This window comes from Hylobates moloch, unplaced genomic scaffold (genome assembly GCF_009828535.3).
Source record: "Hylobates moloch isolate HMO894 unplaced genomic scaffold, HMol_V3 SCAFFOLD_5, whole genome shotgun sequence".
Classification (NCBI taxonomy): domain Eukaryota; kingdom Metazoa; phylum Chordata; class Mammalia; order Primates; family Hylobatidae; genus Hylobates; species Hylobates moloch.
Genome location: NW_026652280.1, coordinates 117,548,380 through 117,565,476, shown reverse-complemented (window position 1 = coordinate 117,565,476; position 17,097 = coordinate 117,548,380). Strand labels below are relative to the sequence as shown.

Genomic DNA, 17,097 nt, shown 5'->3' with positions numbered 1-17,097 from the left:
ACTCCCACCACCCTGGGGTCCCAGCCCATGGGGAACGCAGAACCTCAGTGGGCACCCCTTTCTTCCATTCTACTTCTCGTCCATTGTCAGTTTAGCCACAAAGTTATTTCAGCTTTTTTACTGCCCTTCCAACCCTCAGTTTTCCCTGCCACATGAGCCCAGCCCTAGAGCTGAGCTTTTCTCCCTACCTCCCAGCACAGCCAAAGCCACAGAGACCCTAGGCAGGTGACAGAGCCTGGCCTGGCATGCATCCGCCTTGAGGGCTCTGCTGCAGGACCACCTTCCCCTTCCTCGCTGGCCCCTCAGGGGTTGTGGCCAGCCTGCATCGTGGACACAGACCAGCCCCAAAGCAACCAGTGCCAAGCCCTGGGGATAGACAGTCACCTGATATAAAAAACACCACCACCTTTATTAGAATGCTGGGCAGCTTTTTTTTTTTTCTCTCTCTCTCCTTAAAAAAAAAAAAAAGTGTCTGTACAAAAATGGGGATCAGGATCTCAGTCTGTGGAAATCTGTTTTATTCTGACCAACATCCAATATCATTTCCATGGCGTAGCTCTGGGCTGGTCCTATGGAAGAGATTCCAAATATGTAGTGATTTCTGGTGGAATTTCTGCCCCCTTGGAGGGGAAGATGAGCATGGCATGCTGGGAGTGCAGGCACAGGGCAGGAGTGAGGGTGGCTGGAGCTGAGGAGCCAGTGTTCCTTAGTCTATGCTGACCTTGGCCTTTACACCCTCCTTAGTGTCAGATGCCAGCGCGCCCCCTGCTGGTGGGGAGGGGAAGCAGGGCTGACTCCACCCCATCATGGGAGACTCCCTTTTGGTTTCCGTCTCATCATGAAGAGCTTCAGTCCACTCGGCGTCCTCCTCCTCCCATTTTCCTGGGTTCCTTGAACGATGAGCCAAGTAAGCTGTCTTAGCTGGAGAGATGACAATGGACTTGGACAAAGTCTGGGGGAAGCAGGGCAGTGTCTCCCTGCCTCCAGCCCAGAGTTCAGGTGAGGGGACTCAGTTTGTGGTAGGAAGAGTCCTGGCTGCTTTGAAGCCCCTTCTCCTAGGCAGCCCCACCTTATTCTAAGAGAAAAGACCCTGTAACCTGTTCCCTGCTGGGGGCTGACAGTGCCAGCTGCTCTCCCAGGCCTCCAGAACCATCTGGGACTTGGAGGCAGAGGTGCTTCCTCCCTGGTGTTCAGGCAGGGGTGAGCTGGGAGCGGCTGGGAATGGAAAAGGAGGTGGGCAGCTCATTCTGCAGGTCCATACGACCGATCACGTGGTCCAGTTCAGCAGGCCGGGTGGCTCCTTGGGCTTTACCCTGAGCGAGACGAGGCTTGGAGACTTATAGTCACCATCTGAGGAGGGCTCAAAGCTGTGGCCCCCCAGGGTGGGGGGAAAGCCATGGATGGAGTAGATGCCAGAGTGAGCCGCAGAGGGGGCTGGCACCCCCATGAAGCCAGCCACACTCCCACGGGGGTGGGAATATGGAGACATGCATGGGGAGGGGATGCCCTCTGGAGACACAAGGCAGGGGCCCCCAGGGCTCCCAGATCCTGGACCGGCCCACAGGGAGTTCTGCAGCTGAAAAGAGAGGGGAAAGAAGGCCCATGAGCCGGTAGCCTCAGGAGCTGACTTCCCTACCCAGGGGCTTTCTCTTTGTCCTTGGGGCCCCGAAAATTTCCAGGAAACCTCCATTTGGCTCAGATCTACCCCCACCCCAACCCCCAACACTGGCAGTGGCATCTCAGGGGGCTCCTGCCACTGTTCTCAAAACGAAATTTTCTTCTGGGATTCCTTTGTGTTCTGCATGTGTCATTCATGAGACAGGCAGGAGCCCCGGTTTGCAGAGGAAGAAGTGAAGTGGTGTCCCCACTGTGATACAGAATGCTGACGCTCTCCAGGTCTCGTCAGGCCAGACCTCATATTCTTTTTGGTGACCCTGCCAGGTCCTGGCTCAGGTAGGGCTGGGGTCTTACCTGAGGGTGGCTGTCAGTGCGGGGCAGCACAGAGATGTCATAGGCAGCCGTGAAGGGGTTCCGCCCCTCCTGGATCTTCCCATAACGCTCACGCTTCCGCCACTTGGCTCTGCGGTTCTGGAACCAGACCTGGGGGCAGGTTGTGGGGGTTTGAGGGGGTGGTAGGGCAGCCCTGAGGAGAGGAGCCTGCTAGGGAGAGTTGATGGTTGTGTCCTCTTGTGGGATGGGGAGCAGGCTCCAGGATGGAGGATCTCAACTGTTAATCCACACCGTTTTCCTGGCCAAGGAAGCCTGGGAGGAAGCCTGGGAGAGGCCCAAGCCCGAAGTGGGTTAATTGGCCCCATGGGCCTCCAGCTGTCACTCCCCAGGTTGAATCACTGTGGTCCTCCAGCCTGGCTATGTCTAGTAAGGGTATTGTGGGGGCGTCTGTGGGTCTCAGGGGCCCTAGGTACTTCCTGGGTATACTGTGCACATGTGTTGGGTTTCTAGTCTCCCTGCCTCATCTCCTTTTCCAAGCTACCCACCTCATAGCATCCAAGGAATCTTAGACATTTCTGTTCACGTCATGTCTGAACAGGGTTTAAACCCTCAGTGACTCCCTGGAGACCTTGGTCCAGAGCATAGCTTCTTAACAAGGCCCCTGCCTCTCTGCACAGCCTCATATCCTGCCAGGCAAATACATTTATTCTTCTGGTTGCCTCCCAAGCAGCTGCCCAGCTCTTCTGAAACATTGCTATCTTGCTCCTTCCATGTTTTGCTTAGGTTTTCTCTTCCTGGGCTACTCATCCCCTCAACACATACATCCACGCTGGGCATCCTCCACAGGACTTCCAAAATACCCTGGACCTCTCTTTGTACTCACCCCATTCCATTACCATGATCTGTTTTGGAATCTGTTTCTCCCATTTATTTGTGAGCCCTTGGCAGATAGGGGTGGCACATCTGTGTGTTGTGCACATCTGTGTACATATCTGTGATGAATTTGTTGTTTGGTATATGTGTTGTGACTGTTAAATTTAACTGTATTGGTATATATGTTTTGTATTTCTATCATTTAATCAACATTTATATGTCAGCCACTAAGCTAAATTTAACAATGTCAAAATAAAACCAACCAAACAAAACAACCCCTGCTTTCCAGGGATATCTAGCTGGGAGTCACAACAGAAGAAAGCTGTGTGTGTGTGTGTGTGTGTGTGTGTGTGTGTGTGTGTGTGTGTGTGTGTGTGTGTGTGTGTGTGTGTCAGTAATCCATCTACCCCAGCTGGGATGAGAAATCCCACCCCAGCCCCTCAGGCGCCCTGCCCCCATGATCATTCCTACACATGCAGGCAGGTAAGACACCAACAGTGAAGGGGCTGTGCATACCCCATCCCCCTAGCTCCCAGGTTGCCAAGATAGCAGGCCTGCAGCAAGGTCAGCAAAAGGCCACCCCCACCTGGCCAGCTGCCTGGATTTCCTTTCTCTGCTCTCCCTCCCCTGATGGGGGATGAGGGAGCCTGGAACCAGTGAATCTGGCTATTGGGACTCACTTTTCTGTCACCACCCATTCTCCCTTGGAGATCCCACTGTAGGCCTTCCCTGGGCTCTGGACCTGCCCTCTGCATTATCTGGTGTGTAGTCTCATTCTTCCTCTCCATGGGGCAGGGTGTATGGGTGGGTTTCACGCTCCTGTCAGAGAAAACATTCCTACTCCAGGGTCTCCGTCCTTCAGGAAGCTTCCAGACTAGGGCTGAGGGCCTCATGGCTACTCCTGCACCCTCTCAGGTTGAAAAGGCCTAGGATAGGAGCAGAGGAAGTGCTCTCCACCTCCCACAAACACTTGCTACGGGAAGAGCTGGTTAGACCACACACCTGCTAAGGTGACTCCATGGTCCTGATTCCCATGGCTTATATCATCTGGGGTTGCCTTGAATGCCAGGCCTCTTGCCCTGATGACCTCAGCCCCTGGAGGCCTTGGGGGACAGTCTTGGAAGTCTGTTTTGGCTGCCACCTCGGAGGAGCAGGGAGGCAGGAGAACTCAGCAGAGAAGGGGAAACAGCCCAAGCCTCTCATCCTGTTGGATGCAGCCGTAGGGCCTTCTCTGTTAGATGACAGCTGGCCTTCTTATAGACTGGCCTGTCAGTCCCCATATCCTGCCAGGACTGTCTCCTGCCCTAGTGCCTTCACAAAGAGTCTCTGGAAGGGCCCCATGCAGGGTGGGATAGCATGAGCTTTGTTCCTGCTAAGTCTCCTCCATGGTGGGAGAGAGACTCCTCTGCCTAAGAGGTCACCTCCTCACCTTTCTCCAGAACTCCAACCCACCCCTCCCAGTGCCTCCTGCTTGGTATTGGGAAGCCTGCTTTGATTGAACCGGTTCAGTGCAAGCCAGTGAATGGCCATCTTCCTCTTGGGCCAGACTCCTACTGAAACTCCTTCCCCATCCCCAGCCAGCTTGCCACCTTCATGTACTTGACACTTCCAACATGCTTGGACGTGGGCTTCCCTTGCCTTCCTCCCTTCTCAGCATTTACCTACCCACAGGCTGGGCTCCCCCCGTGTAAAACTGGCCACGGCCCCTCTGGGAAGCCCTGGCACCTGATCTCCATGGGGGAGTTTGTTAGGATAGGGAAGAGCTCCCAGCCAGCCTTTCCCAGCCAGGGTCTGAGCGCTGGCAGGGACCCAAGGTCGGTGGCGCCTGATGACTTTGAGAATCACTGACCCTGAGACCTCCTGACAGGGACCATCCCATTCTAGGCAGCCACCTCAGGAGCAGCCCTGATGTGTGTTCAGCACTTCACCGCTTCCAAAATGTGGCCATCCCTGTGATCCTCAAGATAGTCCCTATGTAGCCAGTCCCATCATTCCCTTTTCCTGAACTGGGAAACTGAGACTGAGAGATTCATTAACATACCCTAAATCACCTCCAGTAAGTGGCAGAGTTAGGACTCCCACACAGGTGATGGCTTCCAGAGGCCATCGCCCTTACACCCAGGCACAAGCTTCAATTTGGGCCAGAAGAGCGTGTGGCTGCAGCAGAGCTGGGCGTGAGGGTGGGCCCAGGAGGGGAAGGCTGGGGCAGGACCCTGAGAAAGGTAGCTCTGGGAGGCACCGGTGCCCACCTCTCCCAGCCCTTCCAGGGTCTGGTCACTGTGTGGTAGAGGCAGCCAGAGAGCCCCATCCTTGCAGTGCCCTCACCTGTACCCGGGCCTCGGTCAGGTCTGTGCGCAGGGCCAGCTGCTCCCGGGCGTACACATCAGGATAGTGGGTTTTCTGGAAGACCTTCTCCAGCTCCTCCAGCTGGAATGTGCTGAAGGTCGTGCGGTTACGACGCTTCTTGCTCTTGTTCTTGGCCAACTCCATGGAATCAGGGAGTCCCGGGGAAAGAGGAAGATGCAGGCTGGCCAGGCAGGGGCCTGGGGAGCCTTGCAAGTTAGAGGGCCCGTCTCTGGGGCCCCCTCGGCAGTCCAAGGGCAGCTGGGGGAAGCTGGCAGCTTTGGAGGTCTTCTCCTCGGCTGCAATGGAGAACACAAAAAGGAGGATGGCAACTGAACCAGGGGCTTTTGTGGGTTGGAATGGAGGGAGGGGGAAGAACATTGACGCCTCAGTCTCCGCCTCCCCCTTCCTTTCCCTTCCCTTCCTCCCAGCGGCCACCCTCCATGGGAGCCTGGCATTTAGAGGCCTGCCTGCTGAGCCTCCAGCTGGGGAGGGGGCCCTGGGGAACTATGTGCTCTGTGGTCTGGGCGGATCTGCTGGGGCCAGAGTGGGGTTCATTTCGGGGAAGTGCTCTGTGGTGGTGCGTTCCACAGGGATGTGAGAGGACTGGCGCCACAGCAGGACCACCACCCTGGCAAGGCCAAGAATGGGGGCAGAGGGCGGGGTGAGGATGGGGTGGTTGACATCTCCTGCTCCTGCCAGAAAGTGCTTCCTTGTTCCTAACTCTGCAGGCCTTGGTTCCCAGGCCCCTATGCCCGCGCCTCTGCTCCCAGGGCCAGGCAGGCAGTGGACGTGGGTGCTCAGACCACCTTTGGCTGGTCTGGCTGAGCTTTATTCTCTGAACCCCAGGTCTCAGGTCAATATCAAATTCCCCAGCTCTGGTGTAAGAAGGGCAAGATGGGACAAAGAAGCTTCCAGAGGGATTGCCTCTCTCCATTCCTCCTAAAATTGTGGTGTCTCGGCAAGGACTTAAGCTCCAGCAATAGAGAAGCAGAGCTGAGATAGGCTGTGCTCAAAGAAGGAGAGTTGGGGACCAGTGTCACAACAGGGCACAGGCCCTGTCCCCATCATTCCCATCATTGACCACCCCCTCCTTCCTCAGGAGTTTCTGACTGCTCCCCCATTGCCTGTGTTTAACAGGCAGGGAAGGACTTGATTGCAGACTGGAACAGTTTCCAGCAGCCCCACTCTGACATGCTAACCCCTACTCCAGAAGCTTGGTGGAGCCTCACCATGGCGGATTGACCGATGGAGCATGGTGAAAAATAGGTCATCCCGATTGCGCACGCCCTCTCCCTCTGGCAAGGACCCCCAGCAGTGTCCCCATGAAATCCCTCCTCAACAGTCCACTGGGATGGCAGCTGAGACGCCACAAAGACGCCCCACTGACTCACACAGCCTCTTGCCTGGCTCTGGGCCCATCTCCAGTAGAGGCCTGGCCCTGACGAGGCCCAGCTAGCTGGCACAAGAGGCAGTTTCTTCCCAGGACTTGGTGTGGGGATCACAGCTGTGGTTGGGGGAGGATGGGACTGGAGAAATGGGCCTCTCAGGATCTGGGTCTGATAAGTCCCTGTCTGCACTGTGAAGGACAAATCAGGCAGGGTCCTCCTCAGCTGGAAGGTGGTCAGTTACTTTTCAGGACTACCCAGGCCATGAAATAAGCTCCCGGTGTGTGTCCTGGAAGACTGGGAGAGTCGGGCAGGGCTACCTAGCCTTGGACCATGCCCAGCCTGTACACAGGCCTGTACACAGGTAGCCCACAGCTACAGCCCGGGACCAGGGCTCCTTCACAACTCAGGTGGAGCACAGGGGAGAAAGTGTTCCAGTCCCTGACTTCCATTCTTGGGCCAGCACATTTCAGGTTTAGGGGCAGTTCCATTTGATAGAAGCTTAGGAAGGAAGACTCATAGAAGTTAAACCAAATAATTGAAAATGATCAGGAAGACTAGGGACACTGGAATGGGACATCCACCCCACCCCACCCCCACCACACGCATACACACAACAGGCCATGGAAATGTTCAGCCTGAGAAGGAAGAGTCTTGGTGTCTTGGGTTTCTAGGGAGGCTGTGCTGGACTCCAAGCAGAAAAGGAGTGAGGGTAGCTCAGGGCTGAGGGTCAGGGCTGGGGTTCAAGAGTACTGACATCCTGGCAGAGGCCCTCCAAAGCCCTGGGGCTTGCTCATCTGCCTCTTGGGTCTCAATAGGACCTGCCCAGAGGAAGTGAGCAGATCTGGGGCCCTGAGACTTGCGTTCCTGACCTTGAGCCACCAAGCTGCTAGGGACAAGGGATGAAAGTGCAGTAGGACTTCTCAGAACAGCTTCCCCAAAGAAGAGGCCAAGACTGCTGACTTCTGCCCAACTCCCACGCCTGCCCAGTCTACAGCCCTCTCAAGGGACCACAGAACTGCTCTCCTCCTCATTGTCATTGCCCTGAAACCTCCTTGATCTACCTGGAGGACACCAGAGTGAGGGTGGCATCCCCCCACTTTGGGGGAGAGGGGCACTGCTCAGAGAACACAGAGCAGCCTCCTGAGGAGCAAGGCCCAGAAGAGGAAAGGGAATAGAACTGGGATAAACGGAAGGCAGAAGCCAGGAAAGACAGGCCAGGGATAGCAGCCAGCAGCTTGAACCTAAGCTTGTAAAGGAGAGAGGGCTGCTCTGCTGAGCACGGGGCACATCGGAGGTGTGTGTGGATTGTGCAGAGGAGTCACTGCACCTGATCCAGACACTAGGTGGTTGAGGCGGGGTACTCATGTTGGAGACAGCCTGTTGGTGTCTTCTGCCTGCATAACCGCAGGGCCACGGCAGCAGCTGTTGAGCTGTTGGGCGTGAAAGCCAGGAGCCTTTTAACGTAGTAAAGGAGCTCTCTGTCCCTGACCCAGCTCTCAGGCCTGCCGTACCCTGAGCACCCCTCACCCGGAGGAGTGCCAGAGCCCCTACCAGCGGCTGCTTCTAAGCCACTGTGCAGCCAGGAAGCAGCGTCGTAGCAGGCCCGAGTGCTCCACTGTCCCCACAGAAGGCATCCACTGAGACCGCGGGACCAGCCTCGGCTTTCACATTTCGCTGCAGCCTTGTTCCGCGCCGCATTGTTTCCTCCGGCCACTGTGGGGTCGCTAAGCGACCTGCAGAACTCGCTGAGGCCCAGGCTCCTGCAGCTCCCGCCGAAGACTCAAAGCCAGAGTGGACATAAACGCCGTGGGCAGGACCCGGTGAGGCCTCGGTGCCCTTCTTGGGGGTTCTCAGCCTTGGCCCAGAAGCCTCAGCCCGGGTCTAAGAACTTGGGACTCTCCTCGACGTCGGCGGTCGGCCGGGTCATCCGGCTCAGGGCCTCAGCGGCAGCGGGCAAAACTCTAGTAGGAGTCTCTTGCCGAGGGCGTGTTTCGACGTCAGAGCCAAACTCGGGGACAGACTAGCCAAGCGCGGAGGGCGCGAGAGTGGCTGGCAGCGCCAGCACGCAGCCTGGGTTCAGAGCAGGGCTGGGCGCTCTCAGCAAAGGGCGGCCTGGGGCTGCGCGGGCGGCGGACGGCAGGCGGGAGACGAGCGAGGTGCGCCAGCCTCTGGGGCGCGCAACTGCCCAGCCTCGTGAAAGATCGCGCCGCAGATGGGGCGCAGCTGCGCGCTCACTCGTGTGGACTGGAAACGCTCCGAGCCGGTTATTTTAAAAACCGGGAAATAAGGCGGGTTCCCTCTTCGCCCGCCACTTCCCACCAAGTAGGCTGCGCGGCCCTGGGGGCTGACTGTCCTCAAGCAGCCAGGCTCCACCGCGCGCCGCGCTGCGCCGAGGTCCGCTCTGCCGCAGGGACGCTGGCCTCCCTTTGAACACCGGCCAGAGCGCCAGAGGCGAGCGGCCGCCAGGATCTCTACCAGGCTCTGCTCGCACCCGCCTGCCTCCCTTTCGTTTGGGTTCAGAGCAGGGAATGTCCTCCATTCAACTGAAATCGTTAATTTTCTTACCCCCTTGTTCTCATTTTGATATATTCCACGCTTTAAACATGCTCCGTTTTCTTTTGTTTAGTCTGCTTCCTCCCTCTTTGTCCTTTCCCCCTTCTCTAGTTATCCGTTTCGTTGGATCTTGCTTTTTTTATTCGTTCGTTCCTCATTTATTCATTTTAGTTCATCCCAGCTCGCCGACTGCCATTTACCCTCTCGTTCTCGCCGCGCTCTCCGTTGTTTTGTTCAATTTCCCTTTCCCTTTTCTTCGTTGTCGTTCGCTTTCTTTGGTTTTCTTTCTCGGTATTTCGTTGTCAAGGACACCCTTGCCGTCGGATCCCAGGGTGCTGGGTTCCTCCCGGCCGCTCGTTCCGCACCAGCGCTCTCTGCAGTTTGCGCGGCATCGGTGTGGTCCGGGCGCCCGTGCTGTCGGTGCCGGATGCGGCGCGCCTAGCAGGGACGCGGGCCTGTGGGGGTGGCTCCTGCCCGACGCCGAGCGCTGAGCCAGGCCGGGTACCTGTCTCTGGCGGTGCTCACCGCGCTGCGCGGCCTCTGCCGTCTGGCTGGGATCAGAGGAGCCAGGCCAACTGCTTCTCATTAAGTCCCAACTGTGGTTTTTATCAGGAAAGCCTCTTTCAAAGGGCACAGACACGAAGCTCCGCGGACTCGTTCATTTCCTCCGTTGACCCACATACACCTCCCCGCCCTCCCCTACACATTCCCACCGCCCCGGCTGGGCGAAAGCCGGAGATGCCCGGCCACTCCGTGGAGGCCCGCGAGGCGCCAGCCGGGCGGCGGCAGGGGGTTGAGGCGGATCTTGGAGGATCCAGTTCTGGGCTTAGGCTGCGGGATATGGCAGCGCAGATAAGGTGGGTGCGGTGCGGGAGCCAAGACGCCTTACAGGTCATAGGGTGCGGCGGACGGCGGCAGAGCTGCCTATCAGCCTGCCAGGCCCCTGCCTTCAGGCGCATTCTCGGATGCCGGCGCGGTCCAGCCGGCCTTAGCACAGGGCACCGGCCCGGGAACCCGCGGCGCCTGGGGGTTGGGCTGCCCAGGGCTGCTCCTGACTGCCCAGCGGTGATGATCCAGCGCGGGGAAGCCAAGACTGCCAGAAGGGCGGCTATCATCGTGCATAACGGCAGGGAGGCCAGCTTAGTATGAGAAATAAGAATACAGTTATTCCGTCTTGAGGACAGCCCTGGCATTGCACGACCAGTCGCGGCCAGACCGTGCCAGTCTGCCGCACAGGCAGCACCATTCCTGTGAAGGCTAGGCCCGGGGAGGAGAGGCGGGCCAAGGCCAGGCCGCAGTCCCCAGCCGACCCCGATTTGACCACTCTAGGTCGAGGCCCAGCCTCAGGGCCCTCAAAGGGCGCCAGACACAAAAGCCGCGCTTCTTCGTCAGGGCTCAGTGTGGCTCCACAGCCCTTGGCCGGGTCTGGGCTTCAGGGTAGGTGGCAGTTCTAGTCCAACTTCGGCAGAGCATGCTCTCTCCTTTCAAGGTCCGTATGCTTTCGGGCCCCGACTGGACTCCGGGCCGTCGCCACTGCACCTTCCCTCGACCTCCCGCCTCCCATTCCCGCCACCGAGGAACGGTGGTTCACCCTCCCGCCCCGCACTGGCCTTTGCCTAGCCCGGGCCAGCGCCAACCCGGCTTCCGTGGGAGCCGTGGCGAAAGGCTAGAGGGGCAAAAAGTTGAGAAATAGGCGAGCGGGAGAGATAAGCAGGAAGGCCCGGGTGGGCCCGGGTAAGGAAGAAGGAGAGAGGGTCGGGCTGCGCGCTACGCCCCGCGCCGCGCGTTACCTTCCGCGGGGCCCTCGTAGAAGTGGCCGCCGTTGAGCGCCGGGCCGGGCCCGAGGTCCTGCAGGTACTTGGCGGGCGGCTTGGCCGGCTCTGGGAGGTAGGGCTCCAGGGGCCCGCAGGCCGGAAAGCGGGTCAGCCGCGGGCCTCGGGGCGGCGCGGGGTGCAGGTGAGGCGCAGCGGCGGGGGTTCCCTGCGGGCCCGGAGGCTCGTCCCCCGAGGCCACATAGGGGCCGGGTGCAGGCCCCACGCGGAAAGGCGCGCAGTGCTCGGGGTCCATGCCGGCTCAGGGCGCATAGGCCTCCGGGGCTCCGGGGCTCGCGCTGCCCGCGCCGCCTGTGAGCGCCCGCCAAGGGGGAGGGACCTGGGCGCGGGGGCGCGGAGCCCCCGGGAGCGGCGCGCGCCGCGGGGGGCGGGGGGCGGGGGGCAGGGGAGGGGGCCGCGCCTCTGACTTAATGCTGGAACCATCCACGTCACGTGTGGCCCCGTGCGGGTTAACCCCTCGGAGCCCGGGAACCCCCTCCCCCCATTCACCCAGAGCCCAGTCCCAGGCAGCTCAGGAGAGGATGAAGCAGCCTCCTCTCTAGGGCAGGATCCCTTTGTCTACCCATCCAGGTGAGTCTCTTGCTCAGAGCAACACCCGTGGTCCTGATATCCAGCCTAGAGGCACTTGCCCCTAGAGGGGTGAGGCCGTGTGGGGATCCCCTCAAACACTTTTAGGCCTGGACTCTGGACATCAGCCTGGGATGAGGGCCTGGGAGGGCAGGCAGGCAGGCCTTAGGCTGCAGTTTTACTTAGGTCTCTGCTAGGAGCTGGACAAAATGTTGCCTCAGCAAAAAAACACCTCCCTTAGAGATCTCTTGTTCCTCACAGTGAAAGGAGCTATTGGGAATGTTGTGTGGAAGCAGATCTAAGCTGGGAATGGGGTTCTGGGGAGCTTAGGCCTGGACACTATCATTAATTAGCTACGGGTCCTTGAGCCAATCATCAGTGTCCTCATCTGACTGTGGCGGTCGGGCCAAGCCAACCCTGGGTCTTTCTATGTATTTGAGGTGTGTTTCAGAAGTAGAGACAGGGCCAGAGCAGACAGGGAGACTCCCATGGGCAGCTCAGGACTGGACAGTGTCCTGCAGGGGCAGCCTTTGGAACAGGTGGAGGATGAGCAGAAGGGCTGGGGTTTCCTCTGGCAGCAGCTTGGCGTGAATGCGTTTCAGTGGGCAGATGGCCCAAGTGTCTGGAGGCCCACTGGAGAGACTGTCTGTAGCTCGTACCTCAGGGCTGTGCTCCCCCAGGCCTGACGATTCAGAAGGGGTGAGGGTAGAACTGCATCTTCTAAGAGTTGAGTCTCCCCATCCAAAAGGAGACAGGATTAGAGCAGTAGCTTAGAATTTCGGAAAAGAGAAATAACCACCACCCTACCTAAGATCTGGGGAGAAATACCCAAGGACCCGAGGACCCTGCTCACTTCCCATGGATTGAGGAGCCCGTGGGGCTGGGTTGAGCTGTTTTTATTTTCAATGCCCCCGGAGACTAGCAAGAGAGGTGGGGAGTCAAACATCATTTGTATTTCATTTGAATTCTCAATTTTTAAAGGAATCCAAGAGGCCTGATGTGAACACCTCCCTCTTCCGCTGGGGGCTTAGAAGGGGTTTCTTGGCTCCTCAGCCAGAGTTGGGCTGTAAATCAAGACCAAACAGGAACCAGAAGCCTTGCATCTCACAAGGAGTCATTAAGGCGTTATTAAACATACCATAACTTCTCTGAAGCCTTATTGGTTTCAACACCACATTGGAGGCATTATGGCCATTAGGGCCCCTAATCACGGCATGCAGACTGGCCAGAGAGATGTGAGCACCTGGGGCTGGTATTTCTAGTCAAGAGGGAGGCTCGGCTTGAAATTAAGCTTCTCTTCTGGCCTCACCAGAGGGATCCTTTCTCCAGAATCTGGTGGATCCAGCTCTGGGCAACCAATTTGAACCGATCACCTTTGCCCATTAATAAGGTTTTTCAATAGTTGTTGATTGGATATTGTTTTCTTTTCTCTCTTCCCCATACCTGTGAAATTGGATATCGTTGACTTTCTAGGACATCAGTTTAGGATACCTATTCTATTCAACAGAGTTATCAAGAAGTTTACTGTAGAGGATGCAAATATCACCCAGGAAAATGTCACCAACAATTTAAACAAGGCAGCCTGGATCAAAGGGTGAGTCTTCTGCCTCCCATGACAACCTTGCTGAGCCTCAGTTTCCTCATCATAAAGGTGGGCCACACACAGAAGTAGGGTATTTGCAAAGCATTCGTGTTTTGATGCACTGTGTTAATTTAACAGATGGTGATGATGACGATGATTACCATCTCCAGTGGGTTCCATCACTGAATAGGTGAAAGGCTCCTGACTTCAGACTGAATGGGCCTAAGGCTGGAGCTGAGCAGAGAGACACAGGGACCTGCATCCACTTTCAAGCCCAGAAATTTCTCTTGACATTCTCCCACTATCTGAACAGAGCCAGTTTCCATGCTGGGATGGTGTTACCAATTAAACTGAGGAGAGAGACAACCCTAGATTACATGAGAGTTTTGTGGGTAAGTGGAGTTGCCCCTTCTGGGAGAGTTTTCTTCCAGAACCACACAAATCAGCACACAGGGAGGAGACTTTTCCACTCGTCTTTTAAGCCATTTGTGTAAACTTTTATCTATCTGTATGTAGTCTGGAAAGAGTTTGATGGAGCAGGTGCATAGAAACTGCAAAAACAGCAATCTCAGAGTTAATAAATTTTCCTTCTTGGGGGGCTGGGAGATCATGAAGTGTCACAAAGGCCCTCATATTATAGGTAAAAACAGCAGCTAACACTTACATATACCTATGGTGTGCTGGGTGCTAGCTCATGTATTCTACATACATTGGTTTATTAATTTTTTTTTTTTTTTTTTTGAGATGGAGTCTTTCTCTGTCTCCCAGGCTGGAGTGCAGTGGCGCGATCTCGGCTCACTGCAAGCTCCGCCTCCTGGGTTCACGCCATTCTCCTGCCTCAGCCTCCCGAGTAGCTGGGACTACAGGCGCCTGCCAACACGCCCGGCTAATTTTTTGTATTTTTTTTAGTAGAGACGGGGTTTCACCGTGTTAGCCAGGATGGTCTCGATCTCCTGACCTTGTGATCCGCCCGCCTCGGCCTCCCAATATTAATTTTTATTTTTAGTTTTTTAGATGGAGTCTCACTCAGTTGCCCAGGCTGGAGCACAGTGGCCATGATCTCAGCTCACTGCAACCTCCGCCTCCCGGGTTCAAGTGATTCTCCTGCCTCAGCCTCCCGAATAGCTGGGATTACAGGCATGTGCCACCATGCCTGTCTAAGATTGGTTTATTTAATCCTCACAGCTCCATGAAATAGGTACCCTGTTTTCTAGAGAAAGAGCCTGAGGCCAGGAGGGAGCCATTTGTTCAGGTAGACACAGCCAGTTAGTGCCAGAACCAGAATTTACGCTCAGATCCGCGGTCCCCCACTCCACATGACTCCTCAGTCATTCTTCAGTTAACGAAGCTGAAATCATTCACTGCGCACCCTCATTTTCCCAATGGGAAAGGAAGGCTGAGGCCAGAGTGGCCTGGGGACACTGCACTGCTGCCTTCATGATCAGCAAATGGCATCTGTTGAGACTCGCACGCCTAGCTGTGGCCGCTGATACAGTAGGTGGAGGGTGGTTTCTGCTAAGCTGAGACCAAATGAAACAGAGTGCTTAACACTTGAGAGGTTTATGACCAACACAGCCAGATGTGGGGCAGAATTTTAAGAGAATTTGTGAATTCACCATTTGTGCTGTTTAATAACCAATTGAATTATAACAGCATTTGTCACTGAAAAATTGTCCGTGGAGTAAGAGATGAGTGGATAGCAAGATCCAGATAATTCCAGGCCCCGTAATGAAAAAACTGAACAAAACCCCTCTCCATCTGCTAAGAAGAGCTACCTTTTAAATGGAAATGATACTTACTCGCTGTTTTACACTGGCCGAATGTTTAATTCATTCATTTAATAGGAGAGACTACCATGTGATCCCCATTTGCTGGTACCAGGATACAGTGGCACACACGACGTGTGATCCCTGCCTTCACAGTGCTTACACTTTGCTGGAATGGAAGTGTCTCATCCACGTTGAGGAAAATCAGCCTCATTTGGATGTGAATTAGAATAGAATCTGGTCTTGTGAGAAGAGTTCCTGGCTCTGGGCCTCAACTGTAAGGTCAGTTCTTCATTTAGGGAAACATCAGCCCCAGCACCGCTTTCCGTTTCATTCTCTACTTCCCTCAGCCTGCACCACAGGAAGGGCATGTGCTCCTTTTTCCCCTAGTGGATTTCCAGAAGGGATAGGGACGATGAGAAAGAGGTAACCTCAGATCTGAGATTTGCTTGACATATCTGAAATTTCCTTCCAACAGGGAAAACTCAGTTGCTTTTTTTTTCCTTCAAAAGAAAGACAGTTGGTATTACCTTTGTCCTGTTTAGATACTGAAATCCTAAATTGATTCATATAAAAATTCTGGGTTTGGGAAACCAAAAAGATTGTTTCTCATTAGTGACATTCTTCCTGGAAGGTCAGGCTGAGGAATGGTAAATAAACCTGTGGATCTGGTGCTTCCTCCTCACTCATAATCTCAGAGAGAGAGAGAGAGAGAAAGAGAGAGAGAGAGAGAGGAAGCAAAGTGAAAGGAAAAGAAAAGAAAAAAACTTTGTGTTGTGGACACCCAGAATCCTTGGCTGTGATTCTAACAACCCAGGCTGAAGTCTGCTTTGGAGTAAGATTTGTGGGGAGTTTTTTCTCTTTCATTGATTTGATCTGTTTCATTGGGAAAGACACTTAACCTCTCTGTGCCACAGGCTCTTATGCGAAAATGGGAAGAAATGAGTCTGTACTCCAGCTTTATGGGAATGAATGTGATAGTAATTATACACATGTTTCTTGAGCCTGAATCCACCACTGAACCTATGGTTTTCTGCTCATTCTCTGCTCAGCTTACTGAGGTTGAGTTGTAATGGAGGGAGGGGGCCAGAGGGGCGGAGCTGTGTCTCTTCTCTGGTAGGCCTCAGTTTGACCTATTGCCTTTGTGTGAAAGTGAATAGATTCTGTGGCAAGTGCTGGCATGGACCATAGAGAAGTCATTTTGTAGAGGAGTTGTTTTTTTTTTTTTTTTGAGACGGAGTCTCACTCTGTCGCCCAGGCTGGAGTGCAGTGGTGTGACCTTGGGTCACTGTAACCTCTGCCTCGTGGGTTTAAGCAATTCTCCTGCCTCAGCCTCCCGAGTAGCTGGGATTACAGGCATGCACTACCACACCCTGCTAATTTTTTATTTTTAGAAAAGACAGGGTTTCACCATGTTGGCCAGGCTGGTCACGAACTCCTGACCTCAGGTGATCCACCTGCCTCGGCCTTCCAAAGTGCTGGGATTACAGGTATGAGCCACCATGCCCAGTCTTGTAGAGGAGTTTTTGATGAACTAATTCTTGATATAAAACAGACCCTTCTGTTTTAGGTTAGACTTTTTGGCAATTTTAACAGTTTGATTAATTTTATGCATTTCTTTATTCACCAAGCATTTATTGACTGCCTGCCATGTGCCAGATAGTGGAGTCACACAGTGAGAATAGATCCTGAGAGAGTACCACTTACTCCCAGGGCTTTTCCAGACTAGCAGAAGAAAGACACAGAGCAACAGGCATTTACGCCATGGAGTGTGACTGTGCTGAGGCTGGGAGAGCACAGGGGGCCTGGGAGCTAGGAGAATGGCAGCTGTCCCAGCTTTGGGCTGGGGGCAGCTGGTCAAGGAATGCTTTAAGTTTGAATCTGGGAATCTGGAAAGTTGAGTGGGGGGTGCCTGGGTGAAGGAGTACTAAGGGGCAGAGAGAGAGGGCATTCCAGAGAGAATGGCCCAAGAGTGAAAGCGAGGAAGCCAAGCTCAGGGAACTCAATTTGTTGAATTTTCCTGGAGCCTGGAGAAGGAAGAGAGTTTGGGTTGGGGTGGGAAAAGAGAAACAAAGTCCACAGGAATCTAGAGACTCTAAACTCTGGGGTAGGGAGAATAGCGCTACAGGCATTGGGTCTGCAGTGTCTGCCAAGCACAGCTTGAAGCACCAAGTCACTAGTGGGAGATACGGAAGAAGCCCCAGGCCCTGGGAAGCACCCCTACTCTAAAGGGGGGACCC

At 55.2% G+C, this 17,097-nt stretch overlaps 1 protein-coding gene across 1 annotated transcript; it reads right to left on the bottom strand.

The window, feature by feature from the left end:
- Positions 1–509: 509 nt before the first annotated feature.
- ALX3 (ALX homeobox 3) lies at positions 510–11,177 on the bottom strand. Its single transcript, XM_032155067.2, has 4 exons — positions 10,901–11,177; positions 5,149–5,465; positions 1,972–2,100; positions 510–1,576 (listed from the first exon to the last, which is right to left on the bottom strand). The coding sequence occupies exons 1-4, from the start codon at positions 11,175–11,177 to the stop codon at positions 1,268–1,270; spliced, it is 1,032 nt and encodes a 343-aa protein (XP_032010958.1). The 3' UTR covers positions 510–1,267.
- Positions 11,178–17,097: the final 5,920 nt, after the last annotated feature.

Bases quoted from the DNA above. Each gene is read 5' to 3' on its own strand.
- ALX3 (XM_032155067.2), bottom strand. From the start codon at position 11,177: ATGGACCCCGAGCACTGCGCGCCTTTCCGCGTGGGGCCTGCACCCGGC. The intron at 5,466-10,900 runs GTAACGCGCGGC...TCTCCATTGCAG, and splicing joins CTACGAGGGCCCCGCGGAAG to CCGAGGAGAAGACCTCCAAA. The intron at 1,577-1,971 runs GTAAGACCCCAG...CTCTCTTTTCAG, and splicing joins GCACTGACAGCCACCCTCAG to CTGCAGAACTCCCTGTGGGC.